The 18,148-nt window shown below is 43.1% G+C and overlaps 1 protein-coding gene across 1 annotated transcript in view; it reads left to right on the top strand.

Moving 5' to 3' along the window:
- The first annotated feature begins 4,891 nt into the window (after positions 1–4,891).
- rasgef1ba (RasGEF domain family, member 1Ba) overlaps positions 4,892–18,148 on the top strand; it is a 30,391-nt gene continuing 17,134 nt past the window's right edge. The window contains exons 1-4 of the mRNA XM_073466075.1: positions 4,892–5,242; positions 12,656–12,838; positions 13,143–13,265; positions 13,355–13,492. Coding sequence (XP_073322176.1) covers positions 12,662–12,838; positions 13,143–13,265; positions 13,355–13,492 — 438 coding nt within the window. The 5' untranslated portion in view covers positions 4,892–5,242; positions 12,656–12,661. The remainder of the gene's footprint in view (positions 5,243–12,655; positions 12,839–13,142; positions 13,266–13,354; positions 13,493–18,148) is intronic.

The following is an 18,148-nucleotide window of genomic DNA, read 5'->3' as shown; positions in this document are numbered from 1 at the left end:
AAACAGCCACATTCAGGGTGGCTTTGTTTAGGCCTTAAAGATGAGTGCTATGAGGAAAAGACCAAAAATAATCAAAGAGTTTGTGAGTTAAAGAAGATGATTGTTGAATAACAGGAAGTGGTCAGTTGTGCTCAGAAAATTTACAAGAATAAATTCCAGTTGAAGTGTTCGTCTGTGAGGGGATTTCTTAGGTGACTTACCAAATGTAATGAAACTGTTTCATGCACTTTTGTATAAATTAAAAAAATGAGATATTTCTAACCTGGTTTCTGTTTTCAACTGGAATCTGTTGGTCAACAGGGTAGCTTTTTGTTATGAATGCAAGTAAAGTCCTAGCTATAAGTTTGAAAGGTGCCATCTTGGCTCTTTGCTGTCATGGTATTAGAGTTGACTGTGTTATCAGGAAAAGAATGACACCCATGAGCCACAACAGCTGAAACCTTTTCAAATGTATCTGAGCAACTAGACCTTAAAAAATCTCAAAAGGGCACACCAAGCTAAATATAAAGCTGTTGTCTTACTTTAAAGGTGCAATATGTAACAGGTGTCCAATTCCTACATATTGCACCTTTAACTTTTAATGTATTTTTTTTTTTACCAATTTTATTTAGATATTTAGGACAAATCTAAGTATGTTTGGCATTATTTTAAGACTTTTTTTTCAAGAATTTAAAATAGTTAAAATACAAATATGTTATACAGATGATATATTTTACAACACACTGTCCGTATGTCAGGAGATTAGAGTGACATATATGACAAATGTATTTTTGTTACATAAAGAAGACAAACAGATGCATGAAATGTCCACAGAGTGTGGTAGTATTTTTCAGGATGTTTGTCCAGGTGTCCTGAAGCACGACACTGAACTGTGACCTGAGTGCTGCGATCACAAATGGGAAACAACATCTTATTATAAATTCCTGATGCCTATCTCCAGCGCTCATGTTGGAAGCTATATGGGGAATGTAGCACAAACATAAAGTCAGTGTGTGTTTCCCTGCAGGAACATTTCAAATTCAGCACATCAGCCTGGATGTCTTGCTTGCATAACAGACCTTTAGCACAGTTCTGATACGCCAGACAGGATCTTTCTCCTTGAGAGTAAACATCAGATGTCTTCACCACATGTGGACATGTTGCACCTTTTTCATGTAAATTTTATTTTAGCTGTTAAAGCTTTGTCCCTTATTGCTATAAGCTTCATCAAATTAGCTACACAACAATATCTCTTTTGTGAGATGGGTTTTTTTTCTTTTTGCTTTACACTCACACTTACAGGAATCCAATTTATTAAACCTCCAGGCTGTGGCTGCCCCATGCTGATTGTTACCTGAATAGACAAACTGGAAATCTTTCACTCGGCCATTCAACACAGGCTGCCCTGAAGGGACAGAGTGTGAACGAGCTGAATTGGTAAAGCCCCACTTCCCAGTCTTTTATAATAGCTGAAACCAGACTGATCACTGACAACACTGATCAAGCTGCTATTCTGTTCTACAGGCATGTTTGAGACCAGACACAGGAATACGAAGGATACGTCTTCAGCAAATCCCACGAAAAGACCAAAACCAACACTGCATTTATTATGAGTTATCTCATGACAATGAAAGCACACAGCCGTATTTATTTTGACTCAGTCCCCACTTACAGTTTCCTGCTGCTCCAAAGACTAGAGTGCCAAATGTGCAATATATTAATCTGCCACTGAAAATAGTCCCCAACAAATGCACTGTTTCCTCCTGGTTGAGGACCATTTGCCAAAGCTCTACAGGGCCAAGCTGACTTAGAAAATGACTGAGCTAGGAGCCAGAGACGAGATGGATAAAGCAGGAAATATTGAGAGACACATAGTTGGTTTTGGTCTTTTCATTGGATTAGATGACAATTGGTCACATCATCATGATTTTAGTACATTTTTAATTTTGTGGAAATGAAATTGTAATCCAGAATTGATGATCTTTTCTCAATCGCCTTATCTGTCAAAATAATCACAGTATACAGGACCTTTTCTGCTCATGTTCTTCATGTGGTTGCTTTTCATGCTAGTAATTTGTGAATAAAAATCCCTAGACATAAAGTGAGGGAATCCACAGCCTTCTTAAGATGTTTGTTTCAAGGTCCTTTTAAACCTTTTCAAATATACACAACAAAAGATAATACTGTTTGTTTATCAGTTGTGATCATGCATTTAAACTTTTTCCTATTTTTTTTAATTGCAGTATATGAGAACGAAAGTTGAAGTGCCAAAATTTCCATTTGATTTGAAAACCTGGTTGGAACATGACCATTATTTGCAGTGTTTGCCAACATATATTGTGTTCGTGTCCCATGAGGCCCAACATACTGACTGCAATCCTGACCTTTGCGGTCAAACTCTGTGCAGAGAAGCGAGAGAAAAGCTGGATTAGTGCATATACGTAAAGCTGCGCTAATACCAGATTACGTAATACCTCTGGATGTTGATGAGATTTGGGATGATTTGCTGTTATTCTACCGTGGCTTATTACTCTGTTCGGAAAAGTGGAGAAAGTCAGCCACGCACAAAGGATTTTCGTCTTCGTAGAAGTCACATTTCTTTCCTGTTTAACTGAACTACAATGAAGTTTAGCTTCAAAAGGACAACACTTCTTCTTCTGTTGTCGAAAGATAAGCAGAACAGTTGTTGTAAACAAGCGACATATGCTTTTGTGTTAGAATTTCATACTTTCTGCAGATGTAAAAGAGTATGTTGTCTCTTGTAAACCCAATTTCTCCTCTTTTCAGGTTTTCATTCTCAATGTACCTGTCTTTTCAGATAAAAGCTACATAAATACAAATGACTTAACTAATAATCACACAGTGGCCCATAATAACTCCGCAGCTAGAACACGGTGGCAGTGGGTTTGCCTGAGAACGCTTCATCAAATGATTTAATACAGTCGACATTAAAATACAATTGTTGTTTGCATGTTTATTTCATTTAATCTCTTTTTCTAAATCCAATGATTCAGTCCCATTCTGGACTTATATAATGTGAGCCAATGTGAGTCATTTTCCTGACAAAAGACAGCTTCCTTTGTATGCGCCGCCCTCTTAGAGACAGTTGTCACCTTGAATTATTTGGACAAACAATGAACATCATCGTCGGTTTGAGGAACTAAACGAGACATGTTGTGTTACGGACGCAGAAAGAGATTGAGCTGTTTAATTTGATTTTACGCAACAGCTTTTTCACTGACATGAATTATAATTTGTTTTTTTTCCCTGTGGTGGTGAAGCTTCTATTTACATGACCTGAGCTCAGAATGAGACGCCTAGACATACAAAAGAGAGAAAGAGTGGGGGGAGGGATGGAGATGAAGAGAGGAGAGGGAAAATGGGGGAAATGAGGGGTAAAAGGGGAAGTGGGTGCAGGAGAGAGAGGTGAGCAGAATAAATTGAAAACATTTACGGGTGACATGTGAAATTGTAGCCTTGTTAGCTCCTCTGTAGTTCCTTGACGGGTCACAATTAAGACATGCAACAGTAAATATAGAAGAACGGACACCTGGCCTGATATTACTGAGTATTTTATTATAATTATTGTAGTTCTTGTGATTATTGTCATGTGTTTTGAACAGATTAGAGTTTTTAGCCATGCTGGCAGTGTAGCTCAGGGCCTGTTGGCATGAAATTTGGTACAGTCATTCATGGTCCCCTCATGGTGAATCCTACTGACTTTGATTATCCCCTGATTTTTTTTATCTCTACTGCCACCATCAGGAGGTCTCGATAACTATCAGGTAGATTGTTGCTATATATGTCAGACATTCATGTCCCCATTAGGATGAATTTGATCACTTTGGTTGTCAAGGTGTCATGTAGCGCCATCATCAGGTCAACGTGACTGTCCCATCAGCCTCAGTTATAGTCTACTTACTTCCTATCCACTACATTTATTGATCATTTTAGTTTGTGTTCGTGTTACCAATCAGACAGTGTTGTTGGAGGATGCTGCATCAGAGCCGAAGTAGCACTTTCTTTCAAATTAGTTTATTATATTGGCAATCTGACAGAAAAATCGCCGATACTGATAATTGGAAAGTGCTGAATATTGGCCCAGATAATCAGCGGGGTCTACACCTTGTCCGTACAGCGTGTGCCCTAGAGACTTCTGCCGACTGGGCTGCTAACTTCCGCTAACTTGAATGGGAATACAACAATTTAATGTTTCACGCAGGTTGTGTCCAGCATTTTACAGGTGCTTCTTTAACAATGTAAGCTTATGGGAAAATGTCTTTTTCGACCAGTTTGTATCACGTTATATTGTAAATATATGATTTAGCCACTATTTCAAATTGGCTTGAAAGCCTGGTGCTGTTCCGACTCCTCATAGCTTACAACTTGACCGAGCTGCTAGCCTGGCTGTAGTCTTGACTTTCTTTAATTACCAGGCAATGTAAGACATTTTTGCTCAAAGTGTGCGTTTTATTACAATAAACTCAATGTATTTCACGATAAATGAATGCAAAAAAGAATAAGTAAACACAAGGAAAAGCAACCATTACAAAAAGTGAAACACAGACACTGATCTTATACCTGAGAGAATGGAAAAGTTTTCCCTTTATGATGCTGAAGGTGATTTTTTATTTTCCCTTTCAAAATGAGATGCCTTGGCAGCTCTTCATCAGGTATTCCCACAGCCTAAATAAAGCAAAGTGAACGGAGAAATGAAAGAGGAAGGATGAACAAGGGAGACACTGATGGAAAAAACACAAAAAACCCGTCAGAGTTTGACAGAAAGGGAGAGTCTGGATGGTGAAAAGAGAAATGAAATTGAAAACTCCAGAAGAGGGGGAGGATGAGAGAGATGGGGGGTGTGTGAGCTCTGTCCTGTGATTGGCTGCTGCCTCTCGCTCGCAGCAGAGTCTTGAGGCTGGTCGCGGCTCCGGAGCTCACACACACAAGAGAAGGCGGCGGCGGAGCAACAGCACAGCCGGAGCTGTCATCCATTCATACGGATTCTTCTTCTCCGAACGAAACCCGCTGCAGATTCTGCTCCTGCTGCTGCTCTGAGAGCGAGAATACACGTTTTACTTTTCTGCATTTATGCCTGAATAATGCTGCATTGAGTGACCGGCGCGGGGAGGGACTGCTGGGTTTCACCGTTTCGCTTTATTCACATGTAAAAAGGAGAAAGTCTCGGCTGCTCAGAGGCTGTTTGGCACATTTTGAGAGAGGATACGAGGACCAGTTCGCACCTGGATTACTGCTTGTTGAGGTGAGCTGTGAGGAATATGTGGTGTTTTTTATCTTATTGAGTGTTGTGCTGTTTGTGCGCCTCGGAGACCCGCTGGTTCTCCAAAATGCGCGCAGGTGGTGGAGAGAGCGCACTTTATCCCCATCCAAAGAGGATCGCTTGTAAATGAGCCTTGATGCTTTGTCACTCTTTTCTCAACGTAACTGCAAACAGTAGACCCCAGCTTCAGTTTCTAGTGTGTGAATCGAAGCTTTGCTGCTGTGTGAGTGCTGGCTGTGCGCCCTTTATTGACTTTATCCACGTCTTTATCCTGCGCAGTCAAAACAAACAAGGGTAATGATACCCAAATTGGCATCCTGTGCCAAGAAGCTCTTTCCGTCTTTCCTCCCCTCCCAAGTGACCCCTCAAATGTACCCCAATAATGGGATTTTTTAAATTAGTGTCAATGGCGGGCTATTTTTAACCCCCCACTACCTTCTGGCTAAGAGGATTCCCCCCCTCCCCGTCTCTCCTCTCCTGCAAGACAGTAAAGGATCAGTGAAGTTAATCCCACATCTCTCCTGAGTAACTCCGGCTTCTTTCTCCTGGCTTTCCGTGCCACTGCTCTGTATTACAAGCATGCATTTTGGTTTGCCTTAATGTGCTGACAAGTTAAATCCGTTTATTGGTGATTTGGCTGGGTTCTCTCTGGCAGGACCCGCTGACAATGAGGGTGCCTCCTCTGGAAACACACGAATGAGTGATTGTTGCTGTGGATTACATGGCTGCTACTGTACTCTGGTGTTGTGCCATGGTGGTTGTGGCGGTCTTTGTTTGCACAGAAGCAGACAAATAGAGTCATTTGGGAAAGTGGGAAGTTTTCCTGTCATGATATATGGGTCTTTGAAGCCACAAGCAGCCTGACGTTTGGGGATGTAGCTGCAGATGAAAAGGTGTGTGTGCAGACTGCAGAGCTGTGGGAATGAAAGAGGTGCGCTCTCAGCTGCAGCTTAGCTGTGTCTGTATCCATCGCTTAAAGGGGCACTATGTAGTTTTGGAGAAAGGTGGCAGGGTCCGCCACATATAAACAAAGTGAAACAGTATGAAATTGTGTTGTCCTTTAAGGTCAGTTTGTTTATTCAGTTTATTCAGTCATGAGAACTTCCTTCCCCAAAACTACCTTTAAAGATTCAGGGTAAAATCAGACATAGAAGCCATAACTGTGTTCTTCCTGCTGCGGTGTCCCTCTGAGCTGGATGTCTGCTGGGGGGGATTCATGTGTCTGTCAGGGACTGATGACGGCAGGTGACAGAATCCTGTATGGAAGCTGTGATTTTTACCACTCGGTGCAACAGCTGCACACATTACCTCAGTCGTAACGCTGTTGGTAGTCAGTACTCTCATTACGAGCATGGGTGTAGTCGTGAAGGGTGGATGAGCCGCGAGAGGTTGCACTTCAACCTCCTGCTGTTGGATGGTGCATTGCACTGAGCTAAAACCCGTCATATGGTGTAAATGGAAGTGTCAGAATAGTATTTGTCCTTTCGTTTCATTTTGCAGCATTTAATAAGGAAAGTGCTATCGTGGTGATGATGAATGGGCTTTAATTGCTACTATTGCATAATGCTAACTGGGCTGGTAGATGGGCGTATGCTGGTGAAGAAGGGGCTTGAAACGGTTCTTGTTGGCAGCTAAGAAATAACAGTTTTGACACCTATGTATTGTGTTGCAGAGATATCCACTGAGGTTGCACCTTTAAACCCAAGACTCTCTTTTTTTTCCAAGATTTCAGCCTGAGATCTTTAGTTTCTTTGGAAAATAAAGTTTTGTGGGTCAAACCAAAGTTTAGCTTCATGCTGTGAGTTTGAACTGTCAGACCTGGCGGGTCAGAGTGGTTAAAAAGGTTAAGAGGTTGAGAAAGACAGATTTATCTGTAATGAGCCCTCTCACTTTTCTGGTCTGTGCATGTTCTTGCAACTGTTGGAGTCTATTTTCCACTCTAAAGTTGTGCTGTGTCACTTCTTCCTCTGTGGTAGTGTGTCCATACCAGAGCTGTATTTGGTTAATAGGCTTGCTGGGAGGATGTAGCTGTGTCTTCTTCATGTTCCAGTTCCACTTTTTTGCCAGACAGGTGCTTTTTTACTCCACCAGCCTAGTTTAAAGTACCTCTGACCACACACCAGCTTCAGACAACACTACCAACCAGCCTTCTTTATTTAGTCTACTTCCACTTTTCCACTGTGGCCCCTTCGCCCTCTTGTGCAGCCACTCAGCTATCTCTCACCCTCATTTCCTCAAGCCATGGATGAGTGAGATTCCTCATGCCTTTCAGTGTTTACGCAGTAGGAGAGTGGAGGGGGGGGGGGCTGTTGATTTACTGCTGGTCCCCTCAAAGTGTCTCACAACATTCCCCCGCTGCTGTAGTCTTCTTCTCCAACCCCAATAAAGAAAAAAACAAAACACTGCGCTACTTTTTCTCCCCGGCTTTCATTTCTGTGGATACCACTTCTCGGCACATTTGTGCTCAGGCTGCAGAGGATGTTTTATTGCGTCACAAATCTCACAGCTTTACTGCTTTGACCTCAGTGGCTCGGCGGTTGCAGAAAGATCTTAGAAATGTCTCGGCAATACGGCATCGGGGAAGTGCTTGAACAGTAAACACGAGTGTCTGGCTGCTTGTGTATTTCTTCACGGGAATGGTTTTTGTGTGTGTGTTCTGGGTTTTTTTCCTTTACAGCCTCTGAATTGCTGATGGGCGCTCATCATGAGCGGTCGTTAACACTGCGGGCAGGGCGGGAAGTGCCTCCGTCGGCTCTTTGATAGCTTGTATTTTGAGCGAGGCTCCATCGTTCTCCCGCTGGGGGAGGCAGCCCCACCCATACGTTTGCAGACAAAATTACCTGCGAGCTTGTGTCATTGATGGCTCTGCAGCGTAAACGGTGGGGTTTTACTCCTAATATGACACTTGCCTGGAGAGGTTTGGTGCTATTTAAGCTGTTGCCCTTCTGTTTGAGAATTTCCCCACAGGGCAAGAAAGGGGAACTATTTTGACATTTCTATAACCTTTCAACAAATCATGGCCTGAAACTAAAAATTCCCCCTTTGCCTTCTCCTCAACTCAACCTTTCACCTTCAAATGTTACAGCACATGATCAGTGATACATTAATGCCCGTTAGTTTCATTTCTAAGTTGCCTCAGTACTGTTTTCCCAATGTAAATAAGAAGGTGGGGAGAACAGCCCCTTCAGGCTGCCAGAAGTTTGAATATCCTCTGTTTTTAAATCCAATTTAAGTCCAAACCAGACTTCTTTTCACACATTGAGGCAGATGGCGACACACACACAACCAGCAAGACTATAATTAAAACCATCCATCCAACGTAAACAACCCCCCCCTGCCCCCAGTTGAGCTGTGGCATTTTGTTTGTTTACCTTCAGCTGCCACCCAGCCAGCGGCCACGCTAAACCAACAGCAACATGCTAAGAGTTTGCTTTTGTCAGGCCCTGGGACTTGACACGTGGCCCCTCACCACAACTACTACTGCACAGACAGACACCTGGAAGCCAAATGTAAATCAGTGTGTCTCAGTTGTCGCTGCCTGTAAGCATCCTACACTTTGTTTTTAGGATTATGGTGAAGGCTGCAGCTGGCATGTGTGGACCACAGCAGATGAGAATAGCCTGTCTTTGGAGGTGGTGATAGTGGTGCTGGTGCTATCCTCTTGCTGCACCAAAACCAAATTAATTAGCATGTTTGGCCTGAGAGCAGGGTCTCTGTTAACACCCAAAGTGCCTTTCTTTTGTTTCTTTGATGAAATTAAGGAGAGCGGGTTATGAAAAGTGCATTCAGTTGCATTTAAAAATAAATGTTTCCAAAAGCCTCAAAAATCTGTCTTAAGAATACAAAGAGGACAAAGTGTGACATCTAATGTCATGGTGTCTTCTACCTGAAGTTTTTTTAATATTAGAGCCACAGTTTTTATCTTCAAAGAAGCCCACCTGCCCCTGGCACCGTGACATTAATCCAAAGCATTCGCCTTTTCAGAGACACCAGAGAGGGACAGTGATGTCACGGCGCTGAAGATTCAATACAGCTTGTTGCAAAATTAGACTTTATAAACTAAATTTGTTCATGTGATGATGTGTCTGTGTGGAGTAGATAAAGGTTGGACTTCACAGATCTGCAACAGCATCAAATAGATTAATCTCAGTCCAACTGCCCGGGAATGAAATGTTGAACTTCCATCTAGAAAAGCAACCAGGCGCCAATATCACTTTTTTCACAGGTGATCAGATGATACAGATTTCCAATTTGATATAAGTGCTCTTCTTTTTCTGATTTTTAAAATGGGTAAACCACACTTTTATGTCAGGTAGCACGAGGCCAGGGATGGCTGTGAGCTGCATGTGATTGCAGAAATGCAAAATTTTACAATGAGGTTGATGAAAATGTAGATCGGTCTAGTCTGGCCGACACCCGAGCCACTTAATGAAGTGAGTATCAGCCCACTATCCCTGCCTGTGTGTCATTTTTTTCTTTGTTTAGTTTATTGTCAGAAAAAAGGACACACGAATAGCGCTTTCCCAGAACCCCAGATGTCCTCCTGCAATTGGTTAATTTGTTAAAAAATCTAGTGGGATTCAGTTAATAATGCTGTGAGAGAGGAAAGCTGCAAATCCTCCCATTTGGAGAAGCTGGACCTACAAATGTTTGCTTAATTAAGTGAATCAAAAATAAATTAAATGGGAAAAAAATGACTTAAAACAATTACGTCTTCCAATTGTTGATTAATTTACTGTTGGTCCACTGATTCGTGCTCTGCATCCGACCAAAACAAGCCCCCCTCCCTTCGTGGTAAGAAAAGCAAGCGTGGGATCAGGGAGTTGGTGGTTTAGATCCCAGCTGGGAAAAGTGAATGAGACACGTTCTCAGTCCTCGATCACCTGCTGCTGTAGTGATCTTCATCTTAACCCCAGTGGTGTGTTCAGAGCCGCTTTGTGGACAGCAGATGTCTGTGGTTGTACTTGGATGTAAGACACTGCATCTAAATGGAGTGTGTGTGGTGCAGCGCTGCTAAGAGAAGTGCTCTTATGTTCAGTAAATACCCTCAGTGGAGTAAACAAATATTTCCAAAAGGGTTGACTTTTACCAGGGTATCCCTCCTCTCCTCTCCCTCCTCCACACTCGTGATCTCCTCCTGTCTCACCCTCTCGGCGGGGAGGCCACATGGTGCAGCAGATGCTCGGGCCGCTGTGTTCTGACTCCTCACATTCGCCTTTCTCATGGAAATGGCCATGGTTGTCTGGCTGAATAATAGCGATGGTCTGTGTGTGCACGCGTGCATTATGGAGCGGCAGGCGTGTGAAAGAGGAAAGGGTGCATGGTTTGCCTCGTGTGGGTGGAGGCTTGAAGTGAACGTATGAATAAACAGGGTTTGTTTGGGTATCTATATGGGGCAAACAGACCTTTAAATGCTACTACATAATATCTGTTAATGCTCTCAGATGTCTGTCCTTATGATTTTTTTTTTGTCTTATGTAAGCCTCCTCTGCAAACCAAAATTACATCACAGGACAATGAAAGCCTAGATGTATTTGAACTGCTCGTGCCAGTGTGTGGGCAGGTGCAGTTTATACCTCCTGGCATCCCCGTATCCGTTCCTGGCAGCACTGCAGTGCATCAGCCTTAAAGGCTTCCTGACTCGGCAGGCAGCCACCGGGCAGCATATTGTCAAGGAGGTTGGAGGGGGGTGTGGAGGGTTGTGACGGTGTGTGGGGGAGGGGGCTGTTTCACCCTTTGCTGACACCCCCCTCGGTGTGTAAAGGCCCTTGTGTTTCCCTAGCCATAAGTCTGCCTGGCATGGGACTGAGCCAGAGTGCCAGGTTCAGAGGTCAGGAGGCTGGCAGAGGAAAGTGTGTGTCAGCTGGTTGTTCTGTCTTTGTGAGGACCAGTTTGAGTTTTAGACCTCAGAGGGAGGTTATTATGATGGTCCTCACTTCTTTTAAAGGACGGTTTGAGGGGTAGAGCGAAAGTCACTTTTAAAAATTGAAATGACAGATGCCATAAGCGAAAGAGCAAAAGTTTCAGTAAGACCTGGTTTTATATTTTGGCTACATACCAGAGTTTCACGACTGACATCAAACAACTTCTTTTGTTATTTTCTTAAATATGGACAGATATTTCTCCCAAAGACCTTTCTTCATTTTACAAAACATTGTACACTATCAGATATAAGCGTCTGAACACAGTCAGCCAAGCCAAATATAATACAGTAAGAAATACATTGTAATTAAAGTGGAAACTATCTTAACAAACAGGATTACGAATTCGAATGTTCCAGCTTTCCAAAAGTGCTTCTGTTGTGATCACCGCTCTTAACTTACAAAATCTGTTTTCTTATACTGACAAAGCTGTGATTGTTTGGACCACATGAATCAATGAGAGGTTGTCTGACACGTTTCCAAGGCAACGTTCTGATCAAGGTTAGCATGATGCTCGCGTCCTAGCACAGGACTGCACACGTGTTCCTCTGCTTGACATCATCTGGCCTGCATTGTGATCTGTTCTGCCTCTTTGACACACACACACACACACACACACACACACACACACACACACACACACACACACACACACACACTCCCCGTCGCTTTGTGTCATGCACACACACACACACACGTGGCGGCAGTAGAAGTAAACAGGCAATGTGATCAAATTGTGTGCTTTCAGAAAAAAAAAACAAGCGTCATGAGGGCTCTGCATCTCACAAGCATGTACACGTTTTTTGTTGTACTTTCATTTTAATGTCCGCGTGTTAGGACACATACACAGAACTTCCCTTCATAAGCCTTATAAGTCATTTAATACCAGCTCTGTATGAGTCAGAAGTCCTTGTGAATGAATGAAGATTTAATCGATATGACCAAATGTGAATTCTGTTTTCTCAGAATTCGGTTATTTCCAAGAGCTGTTGCCTTTGAGAGCATGCACTCTATTAGCCTGCATGTTTGGCTTTAACTTGAACATGGTCCTGTAGAGCAAGGCACCATTATTGCAAGGGTTAAGGGTTCAACTCCCTGTGAAGCTCAGTGGGGTAAAAGCATATGTAAGACGTCTTTTCTAGTTTTTCATTGTAATGCAGATGACTCACGAACCTCCCGCCTTCCTCGACCACAGTTTGCTCTTCAACTCTCTCACTCAGCCATTTGTCCATCAAAATAAACTAAACCCAAACCAAGAGAGCTTAAATTGGACAGCAGGGATCCAGGGGAGGAAGGGTGTCGACCGCGTCCAAGCCATTTCCCAAACAAACCTCGGCCGTCTGCGCTTGTGCCTGAGAGCTATTTTGGATTTGTTTGGCCATCCTGCATCAGCGTCTGCGGTGTAATATCTATCGTAGGAGAAGTTAGGAGTCCCGACTAACTGTTCCTGTGTTTGTCCTCCTTCTCTTTGCAGGACAACATGCCTCAGACACCACCCTTCACGGGGCAGCTGAACACCAGCGGCTACAACAAGAACCTGTACCAGACCAAGGAGGAGGGCTACCCGGGCCTCTTTTATCATGACAACAACCTGGTGTCTGGGTCCCTGGAGGCCCTCATTCACCACTTGGTCCCAAATGTTGACTATTATCCAGATGTGAGTGTTGGTTCTTTTACATTTTGCCATTTTTTTTATTATCCCTGGTGGTTTTGTTCTCCTTTGCAGTTTCATCAAAGTAAGACGGTGAGGCTTTTTTTTTTTCGCTGTGGTGCTTTGAGACCTTGTTAAGTGCCAAAATCGCTTCCACTTTCCTTACTCATGCTTGCTGTTTTTATATTTTGTTGTGAAGGTATCATTCCCTTTTGTGAGTCTTGTTTTTCATGTGACTTTAAAGCCCACTTTCAATCTCAAATGATCAATTTGTCACCATCAGTAAATGTATTTCTTTTCTCTCTCACAGAGGACGTACATCTTCACCTTCCTGCTCAGCTCTCGCCTCTTCCTCCACCCATACGAACTCATGTCGAAGGTGTGCCACCTGTGCATGGAGCAGCAGCGACTCAGTGATCCCCAGGCTGATAAGGTATGGGCGACAAATAATCCCGTCCTAGCTTCATCAAATTTCTGGTCGTGGAGTATTGTGTTTCAGTATCGTTTATCCTGCGTTTTCAGCTGAGAGTCAGGAAGATTGCTCCCAAGATCGTGCAGCTGCTGACAGAGTGGACGGAAACCTTCCCCTACGACTTCAGGGACGAGAGGATGATGCGGAGCCTGAAGGAGCTGACCCACCGGCTGGCCAGTGGAGACGAGGTCAGTCCTCACTCTTTTTCTATTTCATAATGGAGCTCATCAACAAAAAAGCTACTCATGCTAAATCAGTTAAGTGACAAAGGCTCGACTGTCTATCAGATAACATGTTTAGCTCAGGTGTTATCACAAGCAGTGGAGTGCTGTTTTGTAGACCGCACATGCAGCGAAGCTACAGGCACAGGCTGATTTTTGCTGATAGTAGTGGAGGGAGGTGGAGGGGGTATCTCTGGCAACAAAGCACTTTTTGAGGCTGGCTGAGTTGAGAGAAAAGCCCCATTGTTTATGGGCTAGGTGGCTGTTTTTGTGGTCTCTGTGGCGCTCCTTCCTAGGCAGCATTTGAATTGTTCCACTGCTGCAGGGCTGAATGTCACTGGCTTAGCGCATCACTAGCTGTTTGGGTGAAAGTTTTTTTAGTAGGGTCGAACAGTTTTTGTCCCGTACCCTCTGTTATCTCTGTCGCACATGCAGACCCTCCGCTGTTAGACATTTAGTTATAGAAAAAGTTGTTTTGAAAAATGTCAATTTCTTTAAATTCTCTACCCTTTTTTCATCTAGCGTGAAGCACGACAAGCTAGTCTTATGTCGCCTTTTTGGCTAGGCCTGTCCTAAAAAAGGGGGTTTGATCTCAAAGAACACTGGCATGTTAAATTAAGAGAAAGTAAGGAAGAAGAACCTTCTCATTGAGTTTTTGCTCAGTGGTTCTTGGGGGAATTTTCAAATGTTTTACTCTTTTCCTCCTCCAATTGGATTAGAGTGGGTACATATCAAATGTTCTTTTCTCTCCACGTCAACAGTGGTAACGTTTCCACTTCAGTTTTCTTCAGTCTGGACAAATAATTGTGTTATTCATCATGAATCAGGGTTCTTTCAGTGCATGTCCTAATAGATTCACATGCTTGGGAATGAGTTGACGTGTCTGAATAATTGTGTGTATTTTTGGGGTGGGGTGGGGGGGGTTGATGTTAACGATAAGGCAGCAGGGTCTTGATAGGACCAATCAGTTATGGAGGACACAAACACCCATCTGTCCAGATAGAGGACACCCCCATTGCTGCTCACGACAAGGAAAACCCAGCCCACCCACCCCCAGTGTTTGCAATGCAGGTTTCACATGACTCATCAATAGTACAAGCACGAGTATTGATCCTGATTTCATCTAAAAATCAATATGTTTCTCTCATGACACATTTACAGCTCCCCATATCTGCTGTCCTTGTGCCACCCCGGGACATGAAACACATCTTAACTGACCATCAGTAATAAGACACGCTCTCAGTGCGTTGATGGTCACACAAACATCTTTTGATTTAACAGCAGATTGGCTGCAGTTGATGTTAACGCCGCCACTCTAAAGATATTTTTGATGGTTGACATTCTGACCTGGAGGGAACAGAAAGTCTTTCAGGGCAGGATTCCCTGGTACTTTCCCTTGAGGTTATATCATGCTCGTCACATAATGACACATGCCTAATCTTTTTAAGTGTATCCAAATGATTGAAAGCCAAAGGCATTTTGAGTTAATAGTATAGCCTTGCCCTATTGTTTCTTTTTTTTCATTTTAGCCATAATTTGTACTGAAGATCTATGGGTATCGCCACAAACTAGACAAACAAACCAAGGAACATAAGTAGGGAGAGAAATGTGGCACAAATTATGGGAAAAAGCAGCATTAAGTTACTTAAGGTAAGGTGTTGGGTCACCAAAGGTAATCACTCAGTGTAATGTTTTATTGATTGCAGTGACCATACAGGCACCGCCCCAAGAAGTCATTAGTTCCTCTACTCGTTTATTCAGGTTTATTTTTTATTTAGTCTTGCACGTGTTTATTGTCCAACCCTCTTATTCAGAGGTGAAATAGAAAGTGATAGAACAGCTATGTGAAGGTTGAACTGGAAAGTTGGTCTAACGGGCAGATTGCGAAATAAATGTAACATTTACTTTCAATTTCTCTTGTGTGACTGCTCGAGTTTCTATGTTGTTGGATCATTTTGGCAATATCACAGTGTCCTCAGACCTCAACAATTGTTTTAATAGGGTCTGTAAAATGATGGTTTCTCAAAAATACCACAAGTTTTCCTTAAAATCAATAGTTTGTGTGGGAAACCTAACTAAACTAGATGTGGCCTTTGACTGACCCTGTATTTACAGAATGAACAGAGGAAAGCTCTTTCAGTGAATAAATAAAGGCTACAAACACTCGATCATGCACCGTGTTGACAAAGCAACCTTTAACAGTACTTGAACACCCTGCAGATGTGTTGTGATATGTTAGCTGCTCTCATGATTAGCACAGCGTGACCAAGGATGGTTTTTCAAATGAACGTTTCCTGGGAGAGCTTCGGTGCCTCGGGTTTACAAATTGCCACAAGCAAATATTGAGGAAGTAAAGTTGTGATATTGTTTATTCATGTGTAGATGACAACACGTGATAATAAAACATGATTCCTCGCTCCAGGTTGTACAAGCGCCATGAGACACTTCTTAGAAGAAGTCCAGCTGTTAAAGTATAAGTAGGCAGTCCTGTTGTGACGACAGCAGCAGGGGTTTGATCAGAACCAATTTGCATTCATGTTTCTCACAGATTCTCCAAATGATGTTTTGAAAACAAAACACAAAGTTCTAACCATAAGCAGCTCTCTAGTATAGAGTAAGATACTGGTTCTGCAGCACGTCGGCCGCAGCACTCTGGGAAAAAGGGTTTGAGTCCAGAATAGATGCCCCGAACATCTGGTCAACGTCGTGTCCAGACCACACTCAGAACATTCCAGGACCTTGATCTCTCTAGTAAGACTGTCATTATGGATGTGGTTGGATATATAGGGAAGCAGCAGCCGAGGAGGAAAACAAGTGCTGTGATCTTGATCTGACCTCACTTGGTGGTACAGAGTTCTTGCTTTCCCTCAAAATGTGCAGTTTTAATTTTGAACTAAGCTCTTTTTTGGCTTTATTATGACAAGTTGGGTTGATTTAACAGATCCCACATTTATCCAGTTTTTTTAACCCATAATGGTGCATGCACAGTACCCTTTGATGACAGGTGCCACTGCACTGTATGTTTTTAGTTGCTCTGGGAAAATCAGGTTCTACATCATAGTCACTCCCAATGGCAATAAAGCAAATATTGACCCTAACCCTAACCCTGACTCTGAGCCTAACCATGACTGTCCCAGATTGGTGCCTAAACCCAATTTGTTTCATTGCATAACCGGCTTCATCATATTCTGTGGGTTTATGCCCAGCCTTGTGGGCTACCAAAATCCAAACCATCAGAGTTCAGTGCCTAAACCTAACCCTTGGGGTCTGGTTACCTTTTAAGTTCTTCACCAATAACCATTTCTAGGGCGCTGTATGACACATATATCAATTCCTTTACGCTTTTACCGGGGACTATGCTGGTCACTGGGTCATTGACTCCCCTTTGAAACTGCTGAGTCGTTGGGCGAGCAGGTGGGACCATCGGGACCCAGAGATAACAAAGGGAAAGGTTGTGATGTTAGTATGTCCACTTTTATTAAAATGGAAGACTTACTTGCATTGAAATTGACTTGCAAACTGCTGTAATGACTTTAAATTAATTGTTCCAGGACTATAAGCACTTAATGCTTAATGCTAGCGCACCCTAGGTAGGTGGTTTGGAGTTATTTCAGGCCCGTCGTGACTTGGCAACATTCATGTGTTTGTACCTAAATTAATCCTACGCAATGCACCTTTTACTATCCGTTCATTAGTGCTGCTTGGCTAACATGCTAAAAACGGTCCCTTGTTTTTGTGTGGGTCAGGTGGTGCTCCACAGGAAGTGACACCACTCAGCCAAGAAAAACAAATCCTCTAGTGATATGATGGCACGAACTGACCACGAGCTCTGTCGTGGTGACTTGTACTGAGCAGCCGTCTGCCACCTCGGGATCACTGCCAGGGTCGATAGTGTAGGGAACAGCGTGCCCCTGCTAGGCCCCCTCATTCGTAACGCCAATAGTTTGATGAGCAAGTGTGACTCCCTCTGCTTTGAAATGTCAGGCATGCTGTTGTCTCCAAGATCTGTGACTATATTTATCCGACCCTGGCCTGTCCTCTGTTTGTAGTAGGGACAGAAGCTCCGGCAGATGGCGGACTTTGAAGTGGCAACTGGAGCGATTTTCACTGGTGGCGTGTCTCACTGGTGTCCTACTGTGTAGGACTGTGGTCAAGCATTAGCTTGAGTGTATACAGTGTTTACACTGATACAATACAGTACAATGGCAGCATGAAGATATTTCATGTAGTGCTGCATCTAATGATTATTTTTTATATTTTTTGAATCTCTCCATGTTTTTTGGAGCAGTCCTTTAATAGTAAAAACAAAAAGTCCATGCTAACCAGCTAGCCGCGGGCCTGAAAACCTTTTTCCTCCCAGTGGTCCAAAGCTCCTGTGCTAGAGGTGTAAACACCAACGATCCCCTGTCAGTCCAGCTAGCTGCACGGCTAACTGAGCTAACAAGCTAACAGTAGCTACGGTCATGGATGTATAAAAAAAAAATACAGTTAGCAATAGACAGCAGTTGATGGTTTACACAAATTCTCTGCTTTCAGCTTCTTCCACTCTGGAGAAGCAGACATATTTCATTAAGATCTCTCAGATCTCAGGTCCATCACGACTCCCACTCCTATTTGAACCTC

Source organism: Pagrus major, chromosome 5 (assembly GCF_040436345.1).
Source record: "Pagrus major chromosome 5, Pma_NU_1.0".
In the NCBI taxonomy this organism is placed as follows: domain Eukaryota; kingdom Metazoa; phylum Chordata; class Actinopteri; order Spariformes; family Sparidae; genus Pagrus; species Pagrus major.
The sequence above is the reverse complement of the archived record's forward strand: the minus strand, read 5'-3'. Positions and strand labels throughout refer to the sequence as shown.